The sequence below is a fragment of the Aspergillus neoniger genome (assembly GCF_003184625.1).
Source record: "Aspergillus neoniger CBS 115656 unplaced genomic scaffold BO87scaffold_11, whole genome shotgun sequence".
Lineage (NCBI taxonomy): Eukaryota > Fungi > Ascomycota > Eurotiomycetes > Eurotiales > Aspergillaceae > Aspergillus > Aspergillus neoniger.
Genome location: NW_020291139.1, coordinates 466,399 through 480,409, shown reverse-complemented (window position 1 = coordinate 480,409; position 14,011 = coordinate 466,399). Strand labels below are relative to the sequence as shown.

At 52.1% G+C, this 14,011-nt stretch overlaps 4 protein-coding genes across 4 annotated transcripts; 2 read left to right on the top strand and 2 right to left on the bottom strand.

Moving 5' to 3' along the window:
- Window positions 1–210: 210 nt before the first annotated feature.
- Window positions 211–7,383, bottom strand: BO87DRAFT_405708 (uncharacterized protein). The gene is made up of 13 exons (XM_025625949.1): window positions 7,012–7,383; window positions 6,711–6,940; window positions 6,335–6,643; window positions 5,660–6,281; window positions 5,501–5,597; window positions 4,304–5,447; window positions 4,033–4,242; window positions 3,442–3,562; window positions 2,408–3,317; window positions 1,667–1,917; window positions 1,504–1,605; window positions 1,374–1,451; window positions 211–1,325 (listed from the first exon to the last, which is right to left on the bottom strand). Exons 1-13 carry the CDS (start codon window positions 7,127–7,129, stop codon window positions 364–366), a joined length of 5,154 nt encoding a protein of 1,717 aa, XP_025481192.1. The 5' UTR covers window positions 7,130–7,383; the 3' UTR covers window positions 211–363.
- Window positions 6,915–7,733, bottom strand: BO87DRAFT_21878 (uncharacterized protein). Its single transcript, XM_025618672.1, has one exon. The coding sequence runs from the start codon at window positions 7,656–7,658 to the stop codon at window positions 7,224–7,226; it is 435 nt and encodes a 144-aa protein (XP_025481191.1). The 5' UTR covers window positions 7,659–7,733; the 3' UTR covers window positions 6,915–7,223.
- A 1,560-nt stretch (window positions 7,734–9,293) lies between these two features.
- BO87DRAFT_433507 (uncharacterized protein) lies at window positions 9,294–10,217 on the top strand (the record flags this gene model as incomplete). Its single annotated transcript, XM_025627664.1, has 1 exon — window positions 9,294–10,217. The coding sequence occupies one exon, from the start codon at window positions 9,294–9,296 to the stop codon at window positions 10,215–10,217; it is 924 nt and encodes a 307-aa protein (XP_025481190.1).
- A 424-nt stretch (window positions 10,218–10,641) lies between these two features.
- dapB (dipeptidyl aminopeptidase dapB) lies at window positions 10,642–14,007 on the top strand. The gene is made up of 3 exons (XM_025620348.1): window positions 10,642–13,276; window positions 13,353–13,622; window positions 13,695–14,007. Exons 1-3 carry the CDS (start codon window positions 10,918–10,920, stop codon window positions 13,811–13,813), a joined length of 2,748 nt encoding a protein of 915 aa, XP_025481189.1. The 5' UTR covers window positions 10,642–10,917; the 3' UTR covers window positions 13,814–14,007.
- Window positions 14,008–14,011: the final 4 nt, after the last annotated feature.

Below are 14,011 nucleotides of genomic sequence, written 5' to 3'. Positions count from 1 at the left end.
GTGATGTTGGTTGGTTAGTGCGGGATCGGGGGAGGCGTTGAGTTTTGTTCCGGCAGATTACTAGCTTGATGAGGGGGCGGTGAGTGGGTGACCGCCTTTTGCCTTGTGGTGGATATATGGGACGGGGTGTTCCATATGGTAAATATAATAGAGATATTGGGAGGTGAGTGGGATGATATATATTTATCTGTCTAGTATGTTTTATTTTAAGGGGATGTAAGTTATTTACAAAAGTATAGGTGTAAGGGTATCAATTCAACATTTTATCGGCACTTTTTCTATATCCATAGCCAAAACGCCTGTATGCTATGCGTTAAGTAGATCGTTCGTATATGATGATTCAGAAGTTTTCTCGATAGCAAGTTAGATCTGGCGGAATGCAACCTCCTTCGGCAGACGGAAGCTGGCGCAGAACATCTGCTTGTTAGGGCTGACCAATCTGACATTGTGGATGGCCAGATCGATCTCCTGGTTGCCGCTGCCGCCGACGCGGTCCTCCGTGGTAATGGTGTGTCCGATGCGCTCCGAGATGCGCTGGCAGATATCGACGTGGTCGTCGTGTTCGTCCGCAGAGTGGCCTGAGAAGCAGTACACATGGACCTTGGGCAGCGGCTGAGACGTGTGAGGGGCAAAGAGCGACTCCTTGCCTGCGTAGACGCCGACAAAGGCGTCGAGGAACTCAATGGCGTTACCGGGGAGGTTCATCACGTAGTGATGGAAGACGTTAGGGCGATGGAACACCTCCGGGGCGGGGAGCGCCTCTCCCTTCTCCTCTGCGGCGGCCTTCTTGCTTCTGCGCACCTTGGGCTCGATGGTCACGGTGTGGGGAGAGTCCAGGAGGGCCTGGGCAGACCAGCGGATGAATTCGCGGCCGTCCTTGTTGAAGGGGGTGACGAACTTGTCGGCCTTGTTGCGCTTGACGGCGTCCAGCATCACCTCGTATCCGTGGGGGTTGAGATCGTTGGCCCACACGAAGATCTTCTTGCGGCCTGCGGGCACTGCGAAGGGCCCGACGCCCGCCATCACATCGCAGACCATCTCTCCGGGGCGGAACTTGTCCACGAGACGACGGTGCTCCGTCTCGAGACGGCTGTTCCAGTACACGCGCGAGTAGTCGAACCGGAACTCGCAGTGTTGCTCGTGCTGGAGAACGTTCAGGTTGTTCTCACCGGCCAGCAGCTCAAAGGGGAACGTGCGGAATTCGCTATGGGAGCCCACATCCTCGGTCTTGCGGATGACCGTGCTGATGTTGGGGTTCTTGTCCAGCAGGACCTGGGCAAGTAGGTGCTTGTAAGGCAGGTATTGCTCGCGAAGGTTGAGGTGCGCTAGTTCGTCAGCATAATCCTGAGATGTGCAAGATAAAGAGGACTTACAAACATGACCGACTTGCGTGAATCCCTGAGGGATCTCATCGAGCATGTCCTCGGGCAGAATGCAGGACATGATATCCGCTGCTCCAATTAGCCTTGACTTCCCATACAGCGAAGCATCATTCCCACGCACCATAAGTCCAGTAATCGTAATCCAACGTCAAATCATAAGGCTTAACGCCAACCATTCCCTTGTTCACAAGCTCACTAATCGTCGGCGACCACGTCGCAGTATCTAGACCCGTCAGCACAACCCCGATACCAAAGTATCTCCAAAGCCGAGGCAGTGATCATACCATCATGTTTAATATCCTCCTTCAATAGCAAACACTTATGCACTAAATCATTGATCTTAATCTCCCTTATAGAGCCCAATCTCGGCAGCACAAGCATATCCCGGCTCTTGGTCAATTCCTTCCGCACATTGGAGATATCCGATGTCTTGAAAATCGCTGCCGCAGAGATCGGTACCGTCTTCTTGAAGAAGGACCGGTCCAGGACTCTCATGGCCCGGTTCACTGGAGGACGGAACATGGCGGGGAGGTCGCTGCGGAGCGGTTGGGTGGGTTCGGAGTCGATTTCCATGGACATGGGCAGTATATTTAGTTGGATATTTGGGGTTGGGTAATTGGCGGTCTGTGCTAGTCGACGTATTTGAAATGCGAGGCTGGCATGGACTGGCTGGGATCTGGTTGTTCGTTTGGTGGGAGGATCGCGACATTTTTTAGACTTTGGAATTGGGCTGTGACTCTGTGGCTTATCGGCACGTGATGGGAGATAAGATTGATATGAGGGATCACATGTCTTCTACTGGTAACTATGGAAGGATTGAGTGCAAGATAGTAAGGGTAGTCAAATTGTTCAATAATATCTAGCTAAAGCTACCGAAATAATCTACCTAGGAAATCCGCCAGCAGACCCTGATACATAAATAAAGCAAGAATGGACATCGTCATCAGATCATCACGCGAAGACGCAGGAGAAAGTATACAAACCGCATATTGATAGGGTATCATCGCAACCACTTCACAGTTCACCTCCTTTCCAGCATTGCTACTCGCTCATTCAACGCCTTAATCTGATCGTCCTTCTTCTTCAACGAAATCCTAGAAATGTCCCGTCCCCGGGCAATCCCCTTCATCTTCAGGTCATGCTTCTGCAAGAGATCCATCAACTCACCCTTCGCTTTCTCCGACATCACCACCCTATTCCTATCCAGGATCTCAACAGCTTGTGCAGTCAGCTCAGACGAAGCCTTCTCACCACCCGTAGCAGGACTAGCCCCAAACCTCACCGGCGTAGGTGTCTTCGAAAACTCCAACGACGACGGCGGCACAGAAGACGAAAACGACACGGCCCGATCCGTAGAAGATCTAGCCAACGATGTCGGCGTAAAGACTTCCGTCTTCGAACCCTCCGAGATGTCATCGAACTTTCTCTTCCCTGGCGCAGAAGCCCCAACTGCGTCTCGGGACGGCGTCTTGAGAGGTCCGAAATTCGGCTGTCGCATTGGCGCAGCAGCAGCAGCCTGTTGCTGCCTCTGTTCCTGAGAACTAAGTATATTCTCCACCACCGCATCATCTGAATCCCCCCATTCAAACTCATCAAAGTCTTCAGCCATCATGCGCGCTTTGGCGCTTTGCGGTGGCGTAGTTGCACTCAACCGTCCTCCTTTCCCACTGGCTCCACTATTATCCAAGCCCATACCTCCGAATCTTACCGTACGATCAGTTTGCGGGGTTAGAAGACCCGCTTCGGATAGGCGTGGTTTCTTGGAGGGTGTCTCGGGGGCGGAAACCGTGGCAGTGGTGGCAGTAGAGGAGAAGGAATCCGCGGCAGGTTCAGTGCGAGAGTTCGTCAAGACGGCGTGCTTCTCGCGGACTTCGGCGTCGCTGGCCCAGAGAAAGAAGCGACAGCGTTTCTCTTGGGGCTTTTGGCAGACGTAGACTGTGAGGGGTGGGGTGCGGGGTTCAGTGGTTAGCTGGGGATTCGGAAGTGGTATTGGCTTTTGAGGTAACTTTGGTAGATCAGAAAGGGATGTTAACTGCGTACACCATCGTCCATGGTTCACACCATGGTTCTTGGTTTGGAATTTCACGGCTGGAGGACGCTCTGGACAGTTGCAGCGCCAAACGCCGTCGAGGAAGAGACCCCGCAGAGGAACCGCTGTGCGAGGCGAATGAGGCGATGGACTGTTGCCGAAGGATTTCATGGGAGAGAGCATGGTATAGTAGTAAAGATGATTAAGGATAGGCTTAAGAGTTACTAGACCATGCTGAGAGGCACTTCTGCAGATTCGAGAATAAAGATGGAGGGATAGATGGAGGGATAGACTGGTTGTCGCCATGGAAACTGTGGGTCTCAACGCGGAGACATGACAGCGGAAGATCGACTTTCGACCGCGAAAAGTGGTCCGCATTTCACATACTTCTAAAATAAAATAAAAGCCAAACAATCTGTCTTGGTCCGCTCTAAACTAAAGATATTAGGTGTATACAACAGTTTCAAAGCCTCGAACAGATCAGATCATGTCCCTCTCTAGCCCATCCAGCAATCCCATGCAAGATCTCTACCTCCAACAACCAGAATCAAACGATGTATACAAGGCCTGTATAGACTCTAGGGTATCTTAACAATGCAACCACACTTATTCCGCAAGTACCTGTCGCAACATAACGCCAAATGACTCGGACAACTTGAGAATTTCGCTGATGTCCGGCTTGACCGGCTCGCCTGCCGTACGCCGAAGTTGGTCCTGCTGCTTGACCCGCCGCCTGCGCTCCGCCGAGATCGGGTCCAGGTCCTCTTCGTCGTCCAGATCTTCGGATGCTTCCGACTCGGCGTCCGAGATTGCAAGATCTTCCAGATCGGCCTGCATTCACTTGTTAGCACACAGCTACACAGCTGCATCTGTGATAGTCATGAATACATACCTCGTCGAGGCCAAAGTCGCTGCCTCGGAATGACGCGTTACCCAAGTATCCGTCATGTGCCGTACCCTCAGCGGCCATCTTCTGCCGCGTCTTGTTCAAGTGCCACCGCTTTCGGTCTTCATGCCACTTGATCAGGGCATTGATCTCTTCCAGTGCCTTGTCCTTGTCAATCTGCACGAAATCCGTGGCTCCCCGAAGCAAGGCGTTCATATCGAGCGCACCTCCGCGCGGCCCCTTGCGCAGGAATTCGAGAATCTCCTCGATCCACGCCATGAGAGAACTGAACAGGCCATTGTCGTGCAGGTGAACTTCGTGAACGAATTTGTAGAAGCTACTTTGATGGCGCTCGCACAGGTCGATGAAGGCCTGTACGGTCTGATTCGGATCTGCCGACACATCTTGCCGCTGACACTTCTCAATCACCGCAATCGCATCGTCGGCGAAATGTGCAAAATCGGTGATGCTGCTGTAGACGTTGGCAGACTTGTAGACGCGCACCAGGGGTTCGTAGAAGATGGTGAAGAGGTCGCGGAACAGCTGAAGAGTAGTTGGCTCTTCTACGATGCTCAACATCATAGCCTTGTCCCTTTGACGAGTGTACAGCTTCAGAAGCTGCTTCAAGTTCGCAAACCAGTGCGCCCCCTCGCGCATCTCCACCTCAACATTGTCCACGGCTTGGTTCCATGCTACGTATCCATTGAACACCTTGCCGAATTGCTCTGGAGCCAGCTCGGGTTGCAGATACTCGCTACGGAGGATGGCCACGATAATGTCAACATCCTCGGCGGCAGCTTCGGCACGAATCTCGTTCTTGACCTCTTCGTCGGCATCGGTGAAGGCTTTCAACTTTTGGCAAAGAATGGGATCATCGACCTTGGCAGCCAACGCATCGATCGATTTCTGGAAGGCCTTGATGCCATCGTTGAGGGTCATTGAGAAGATCCGCTGGAGCAGGGATCGAGAGCCGAAGGGTTGGGCCAAGAACAGGTCCAGCACTCCTGCCATGACGGCCGCGGGGTTGGCAATACGAATAACATTCTTCAACAAAGTGTACGGGACAAGCGAATGAATTCGCTTAGCTTGCGCGAACAATTCAGGGGAATTATCCTCGGCCAGGAAAAGGTGGTAAAGTGTTGCAGCAACCCTGGCGTTTGGTTAGTCTGAATACAGAGCAACGGTATTCCATTAAACACGTACTCTATCCGGAGCCACTCCGCAAATTTCTGATACTTGGGACTCAGATCCTGCACCGTGGGCTTTTCTTTGATTTCAGCGAACAGTTTGGTCAAACCGTCTAGATTGTAATTCTATTGTCAGCGGAATAAGCCTTTGATCGGGACCTCAGCAAGGACTTACTGCTCTCCACAATGTCGCGGCGGAAGTTCTCCATGTAGACGTCCAATTCCGCTGCACGCGCCCTGGCGATCTCGTAGAACCGCTTCTGCTCCTCTATGCGCACCGCATCGACATCTTTGCGCTTCTGTATGTCCAGCACCTCCTCCTCATTCAAAATGATGGGGTCCGCTGTGAGGAACTCTTCCATGGCCTTTGTCTCAGCTATACGCTTGTTTTGCAGCAAGGTACGAAGGAACGCCCGAAGAGAAACTCTCTGCTCTTCGCGGTAAAGTACCGTCTCCCTCGACCCGTCGCTGGAAGCTCGGGGAGATCTTACGGAACGCCTGGATGACCGCGACAACGACCGCTGATGGTGGTTTCCGGGGGCCAAGTTACGGGAGGACGTACCGTCATCAACCACAGCGACACCCACTGTTGAAACCGACGACACTGAGGATGCTTCATCGTCTGCCGATCCGAACCAGCTCGTTGTCGTGGAGGATTTATTCTTGCGGGGAAGGGGTGGGAGTGGTTTGCCTGGAAATTCCGTGCGTAGTCGCTTGTGAAACTTGGCGAAATCGCCATATCGTCGAGCCACGAAGAGATCGGGCTTTCCGTCGCGGCGCACTCGAAGGATAAACTCCTAAATTGTGCATCAGTGGGGAAGTCCAATCACACAACCATGTAGACGCTTACTGCATGCTGGTGGTATCGCACCGTCCTCCTGACCGAGGTAACGCGTACGGCAGCCACGTTGACGTCCCAACCATGGATGGCATGACCCTCCGGCATATTGACCAACAGCCCCTTTTCGTTAGCCCCTCGGTCTACCACCTCCATCTCCGAGAACTGGATCCGCTCCTCGTAGCCCGATGCCGTGGGGATACCAGAGACCATCATCAGCTCGACCAGTTTCTCGCACTTCCGGGCTAACTTCCGACGCTTGGTCTCTTCCAGACGATCTTCGGAGGAGGATACATGCTTCGTCGCGAACGATTCGAGGAACTATGGGCCGGCGATTAATTATCAAGTACGAGATGCGCAAAACGGAGTGGATCGGGGACACACGCACCACTTGTAACTTATCCTGCCAGAACTCCTTCTCGCGAGCTTGATCGAGGAAGGGGAAATTGCGCACATGGTGGACGAAGATGTATCGTAGGATGGGAAGCTCCGAGTCGACGGGCGCGACTTCGCCGAATTTGGATTTGAAGGGGGCACCGAAGCGTCGGAGGGCGGTTGGCGAATTCAGCTCGGAAATTTCGCTCTGAACTTGGCGGGCGATGAGTTCGCGCTTGAGATCTGCATCGGTCAGAAAGAGACCCTCGAAGACTCCAAAGCGATTAAACGGGACGCGATCGGGGAAAACTGACAATGTTCTTGTTTTCCGGTGAGGATCTGGCCGGGCGCGGGGTTGGAAGCGGCTGGGGAAGCAGCAGCAGCGCCCGACTGGACTCCGTTGGGAACGGAGGAGAGGTCCGCAGAAGTCATGGTTGAGTTGCTCGAGCACAGTGGGTATTCAACCTGCTGGTCGGGCAATCATTGACTTTATAACTGCAGCTGACAGGGGTGATGGTGAATAGAATCAAATTAAGATTCTAGAAGGGGAAATCAGCGTAGAATCCGTCTGCCTAGTTGCGGCCAAGGTTCGGGCTGTGGATGATGATGACGTTTTGGTTCCAAGTGGATGCTCGGCGTGCGCCTCACCCCACGATTTACACTTTGCTTGGAAGATCAATTGGGGGGGGGGGGGGTCACAGGGAAGTGCGACAAGCAATAAGACTGGGAGAAGATAGGGAGGAGAAAGAAACGGGCGCAAAGAGAAAAAGGTGAAGAGGGGGGAAGAAGAGGAAGAAGAGGGGAGGGAGGAAGCAAAAGCAAGAAAGCAGCAGGAAAGCAGAGAGGGGAAAGCGGAGAGCGAAAACAGCAGCGGGAAGACAGATGGAGAGGAGAGAAATAAAAAAAGATGAGAAGAGAAATAGGAAAAAGGGAAGTGACAATCTGCGGGTGATGACACCATCCAAGACCAGTAACTAAATAGATAAATTAAATTTAGAACGAAAATGGACGTATTGGATTGATTGATTGATTAAATAGTAGATAGTGTGTCTTCTTCTTCTTCTTCTTCTTCTTCTTCTTCTTCTTCTTCTTCTTCTCCCAAAGTAACTACCCTACTTCTTGGGCGCTCAGCCCTGTGGCCCCGCCGTGACCATTCCGCGGATCCCACAGCATTACGGAGTCCAAGTCAAGTCATAGTCTATATCTTGTTGGATGCTATTCTTGTCCACTTTCCCTGTGTGGATCCCCGACATTCCTCTCTCTCTCTATACCCATCCGTGGTAGTTTTATCATCTACTTTAGATCTCAACAAACCCTCCAAATCCACTAGATAAATATTACCAGATCCTCATAATCTCTTAATTTATGCAGGAAGGATGTTTGCCTAATATGGCACCTGCAAGCTGCAGACTAGTCTTTTTGGTCACCGACTGCCAGCCAATCTAACCCCCTCCGAGCTCGTCTGATCTGCAACCCTTTTCCCTCCTTATCACTTCGAACACCACTTGACCTGCTCGGATCGTCTAGGCCCATGCTTTCTTGCTGTCATGATCTTCCACTGAGCCACCATGTGTCCAAATTCGTAATTCGGTTGTGTTGTCATTCAGTCTCTATCCTGAACCAATGCTTCATCATTCAACCTTATTATGCATGGATTCTCTCGCATCCTCGCATCTACCAATAGCGATATTGGCGTTTGCCTCAGGCAGACATCATCGTTTACCTTGCTAACAGCAGTGACAAAAGGCTGGCTCGTACTATGTCCGCTGGTTTCGTAGAAGTTGACCATATACAGTATACAATATACATTTGCTCATTGGTTTGTCCTCTCTGACTCAAGACGAACGAACGAACGTAACATTGACCATTATATACCCCTTTTAGGCTTAAGCAACACTCTTTTGGGACTGTTCTTGTCTCCAGTCATACCTTTCAGGAAGATGTACCGTATGGAAAGACAACCATACGAACCGCTTGAGTATCGAGTATCCCGACGGTTACGCAATGAGCGAAGCAGCCCTCCCTGGCACCCAAACGGGCTATCCCATACAACTGCTCTGCCTGATGCATGACCTTTGTTATTGCCATCTAGAGAGGTTTTCTAGCTTCTTCATCGCCCGTGTTAGTCTACAATTACCACTACCCGCGGTCAAGTCCGATATCTAGAAGCGAAGCGACCTATTTATGGGAACATGAGGTAGGCATTCATAATAATACGGTCATGCCTACCTCATGATCCCATACAAAGGCAGAATGTATTGGATCGCAGCAAGAACTCCAAGAGAAGGAATCATATACAACCATGGGTCTAAATCTTCGTTGGACTATGTTAATCCCTACGGGGTTCGGGGCCCTTCCTCCAGGTTTCTCCTCGTCAACACTTCTATTGCTCACGATCGACCACTCAACTTCATCTTTAAGCGCCTCATAGTACTTCAAATACCTCGTAGTTAGACTGTCTGCAAACAAAAACCTGCAGAATTACTCTATCATCATGCGAGATTAGCAGAAAGCAGCCTCGCTATACTCTATACTAGCCTCTAACTGTCATATCTAGGGTCTCCTTTTAGAGATCGAACACATGGCTACCAACACCATGCCGTCTATAGGCATTAGACGTGACAGTTCCCTCTCCCCTACTCCCATGATCACTCCACCCAATACACTTACTCCTCCAAGCACACTCGCTAGGCGTGGTGCAATCCGCCGTTCCCTTCCCAGACCCATTACACTCTATCCAACCTGCCTTCCGACAAGCAATATTACTAGAAATGACTCGATCTCACCTTGCCGCAAGCACCGTAGTGGACGCAACCACAACGTCTCCACAACCCATCCCTCTGATGCCTCTTATTTTTCTGATATATCACCCTTCCCTAACTCCTCCCCTAACTCCTCATCTCCTGACACCTCCTCTAACACCACCACTACACCCTCCTCTGACATCTTCTCGTCCTACTCTGATACCTGCCCCTCTAACATCACCTCTCCTGATGTCCCCTCCTCTGACGCCCCCACCGACTGTAACTGTTGCTCAATACTATTCGACGCCTTGGATAACGGTCTTGGGGGTACCACCTCCATCAACAAGGCCCTTGAAACTGTCCGCCTGTATGGCGGCTGTGACGGACTAAAGCGGATCATCGACCCGGTCGAACAATTGAGCCTCTGCAAGACATGCCCCAGGGAGGAAGCCCTCCGAGAGTTCTTGTACTTGGTCTGCAACGGAGTCATTCGGCAATACCGGCATTTCTACTACGCACTCAGTGAATACTACGAAACAGTCCACCCCCGGCTTCGCTTGGGCTCCCGCCACGAAAGAGAGCGGCACGACTATACTTTCATGCTTTATGTCATTCAAATCGCGCGCATAATTGCCAGCGTCGACCGATTCAATCGCATTCTTCCCGCACAGTCGGTCTACGACGCAGATGCCTGGTATGCCCTAGCCAACCAGTGTGAGCAACTGGTCGACGCCACCGGCCGACTCCGAGAGCAGGTAGTCTGCGGTGATGGCTAAGGGAAGGGCATTTTTGAACCTATTCATGTCGTGCGCTTTCCATATATCTAGAGTGGCAGGTGGGAAGGCCGGGCGGGTGGTGGGAAAAGGCCTTCACTGGCACCGAGATGGCTATGAGCCGTCTTATATATAATATCAACTACCATCAAATTCTACAATAAATCTTTAACAACATTTGACGATGCTAGTAGCAGACCTGAAGAGGCTCTTCAGAGATCTGCATAAGCTTTCTCCCTAGTGTCCAACCCAATTGGCTGCATAACCAACCAGTAATAACAATCGGAGCATGGTGTAGGGCATCCCGAAAAGGCCGTCAATAGAAGCCCGGCCTGAATAACACCGTGGGTGGCCTCAGGCGACAAACACCCCCGTAGATCTGCTGCGCCTCCCGTTTCACTTGCTGATCGCCTCAACACTCCGGCCGTCGCGTCGGAAACTCAACCTTCATCATTCCTCTTCTGCCTTGTTTTTCGAGTCCATGACTGCATCCGTCCTCTAAAAGCACGAATCGGTGCACGAACGTGTTCACCACCTTTCGCACTCCTCATAGCCCCCATCACCGCTGATCCCCCGAGCCGACGATAACGATCCCTCGGCTCTTATCTACCGGAGCTGCCAGTGACTCCCTTCCACCGCTACCCTCGTGATCTTATGTGATACAGCGACACCGATCTTTCCTCCTCAAGGATTGTCTCCCATAATGGGGAATTATCAAGAGGATGACAATAACGAATTCCTCCCCATGAGCCGCCCACGGCCCTCCACCGCCTCGACATCCTCCGATTCGGGCCTCTCCGTCGATACCACCGCCTACCCCGAAGAATCCAAGTACACTTCAACCGCCCCTGGCGCCGATGGACTGTCCGATGAGAATAGATACCGAGATGTGGAAGAGGGAGAAGTAGGAGCAGACGAGCCGTTCCTGCCTTCGGCAAAGAAGCCAGCTGCCTCTGGGAGCCGTACGTCTCGTCTGATTTGGGGCCTGGTGATACTCTGCGTCGCTGGTTGGCTTTGGGGCTTGGTGCTGTTTGTGACTCAAAGTCGCTCGGCCCAGCAGTCAGTATCTGAAGCGCTGCAATCACATGAGTCGGGTGCAAACTCCGGGAGCTCGAGTTCTGGGAAACCGGTTACGCTGGAGCAGGTGCTGACGGGACAGTGGCTTCCGCGGTCCCACGCCGTTTCCTGGATTGCGGGACCTAATGGCGAGGATGGTCTTCTGGTTGAACAAGGAGAGGATCAGGGCAAGGGATATTTGCGGGTCGACGACATCCGCAGTCGCAAAAGCGATGCGACTGCCCAGGAAAGCAGGGTGCTGATGGAAAAGGCAATTGTGCAAGTGGATGGACGAACGATCTTCCCTGTCTCAACGTGGCCCAGCCCGGACCTGAACAAAGTGCTGCTTTTGTCTGAACGTGAGAAGAATTGGAGACATTCTTTCACTGGAAAATATTGGATCTTCGATGTGGCGACCCAATCGGCACAGCCACTTGACCCAAGTGATCCTGATGCACGCGTGCAGCTCGCAATCTGGTCGCCAACATCCGATATGGTTGCGTTTGTGAGGAACAACAACCTCTACTTGCGCAAGCTGTCCTCGAAGGAGGTTGTCCCAATTACAAAGGACGGCGGAACGGATCTTTTCTACGGCATCCCCGACTGGGTCTACGAGGAAGAGGTCTTTTCGGGCAATAGTGTAACCTGGTGGTCTGGCGACGGCAAATACGTGGCTTTTCTGCGTACCAACGAGACGGCTGTTCCTGAATTTCCCGTTCAGTACTACCTGTCACGGCCATCGGGCAAGAAGCCTCTCCCGGGACTAGAGGATTATCCAGAGGTCAGGGAGATCAAGTACCCCAAGGCTGGAGCTCCCAATCCCGTTGTGAATTTGCAGTTCTACGATATTGAGAAGCAAGAGGTTTTCTCGATCGAAGCACCGGATGATTTCGAGGACGATGATCGTATCATTATTGAGATTGTCTGGGGCACTGAAGGGAAGATCCTTGTGCGCGCAACCAACCGAGAAAGCGATATTCTGAAGGTATTCTTGTTTGACACAAAGGCTAGGACTAGCAAGCTTGTACGTGTTGAGAATGTCGCTGAGATCGATGGTGGCTGGGTAGAGCCTACGCAGTACACTTGGTTCATTCCAGCAGATCCCAACAACGGTCGCCCTCACGATGGATATCTCGATACCGTGATCCACGAGGGCTACGAGCACCTGGGTTACTTCACGCCCTTAGACAACTCAGAACCCATTCTCCTCACTCAGGGCGAGTGGGAAGTAGTAGATGCGCCAACCGCTGTGGACTTGCGCAAGGGCATCGTGTACTTTATCTCAACAAAGGAATCCCCCACCGAGCGGCACCTCTACCAGGTGAATCTTGACGGATCCAACCTCAAGCCTCTAACGGACACCTCCAAGCCGGGCTACTACGACGTATCCTTTTCCCATGGAACCGGCTACGCCCTGCTCAGCTACCGTGGCCCGTCCATCCCATGGCAAGCGATCGTCAACACCGAGACTGACGAGCTGAAGTACGAGGAGACCATTGAGGACAACGCCGGTCTCGCACGTATGGTTGATTCATATGCCCTTCCCACCGAGATCTACCAGAACGTGACAATCGACGGCTTCACCCTGCAAGTCGTCGAGCGCCGTCCTCCACACTTCAACCCAGCCAAGAAATACCCAGTTCTCTTCTACCTCTACAACGGCCCACGCTCCCAAACCGTCGACCGCAAATTCAGCATCGACTTCCAATCCTACGTCGCCTCCAGCCTCGGCTACATCGTGGTGACCGTCGACGGCCGCGGCACCGGCTTCTCCGGCCGCAAAACCCGCTGCATCGTCCGCGGCAACCTAGGCTACTACGAAGCCTACGATCAAATCACCACAGCCAAGCTCTGGGGCGAGAAGCCTTACGTCGACGAAACCCGCATGTCCATCTGGGGCTGGAGTTACGGCGGGTTCATGACACTCAAGACATTGGAACAAGATGCCGGCCAGACCTTCCAGTACGGCATGGCCGTAGCCCCTGTGACTGACTGGCGCCACTACGGTACCAATCCCCTATACATCCATCACCACCACTCCCATCAATAAATTCTAATGCTAATATAACAATGCAACAACAGACTCCGTCTACACCGAACGCTACATGCACACCCCCGCCCACAACCCCAACGGCTACGACAACACCTCCATATCCGACATGACCGCGTTGCAACAAACCGTGCGATTCCTCGTCATCCACGGCGCCTCTGACGACAACGTCCACGTCCAAAACACCCTCGTCCTCGTCGATAAACTCGACTTGGCGGGCGTGCAGAACTACGATTTGCATTTCTATCCGGATTCAGACCATAGCATTAACTTTCATAATGCGCATAGGATGGTTTATGAGCGTGAGCATCCTCCCCCTCCCTTTTCCAAATTACGAATGCAATGTACTGATATAATGGGGATGATAATGATAGGCCTATCGAGCTGGCTCGTCAACGCTTTCAACGACGAATGGCATCGCATAGCGGATCCGGTGCCGGATGATTCGATATGGGAGAAGGTGAAGAGGTCGTTGCCGATGTTGGTGAATTGATATATCGTAGCTATATCTTTATTTTATTGTGTTTGATACTAGTGCGTGCATATATCACATGGTTTCGGGTTCATTGTCGTCCCTACGTACTACATGTATGACATGGCATGGTATGGTATGTACTACGGGCATGTTAACGGCGTTAGTGATTGATTACTACCAAGCAATACATCATGGAAAGTATTGGAAATAGGCATT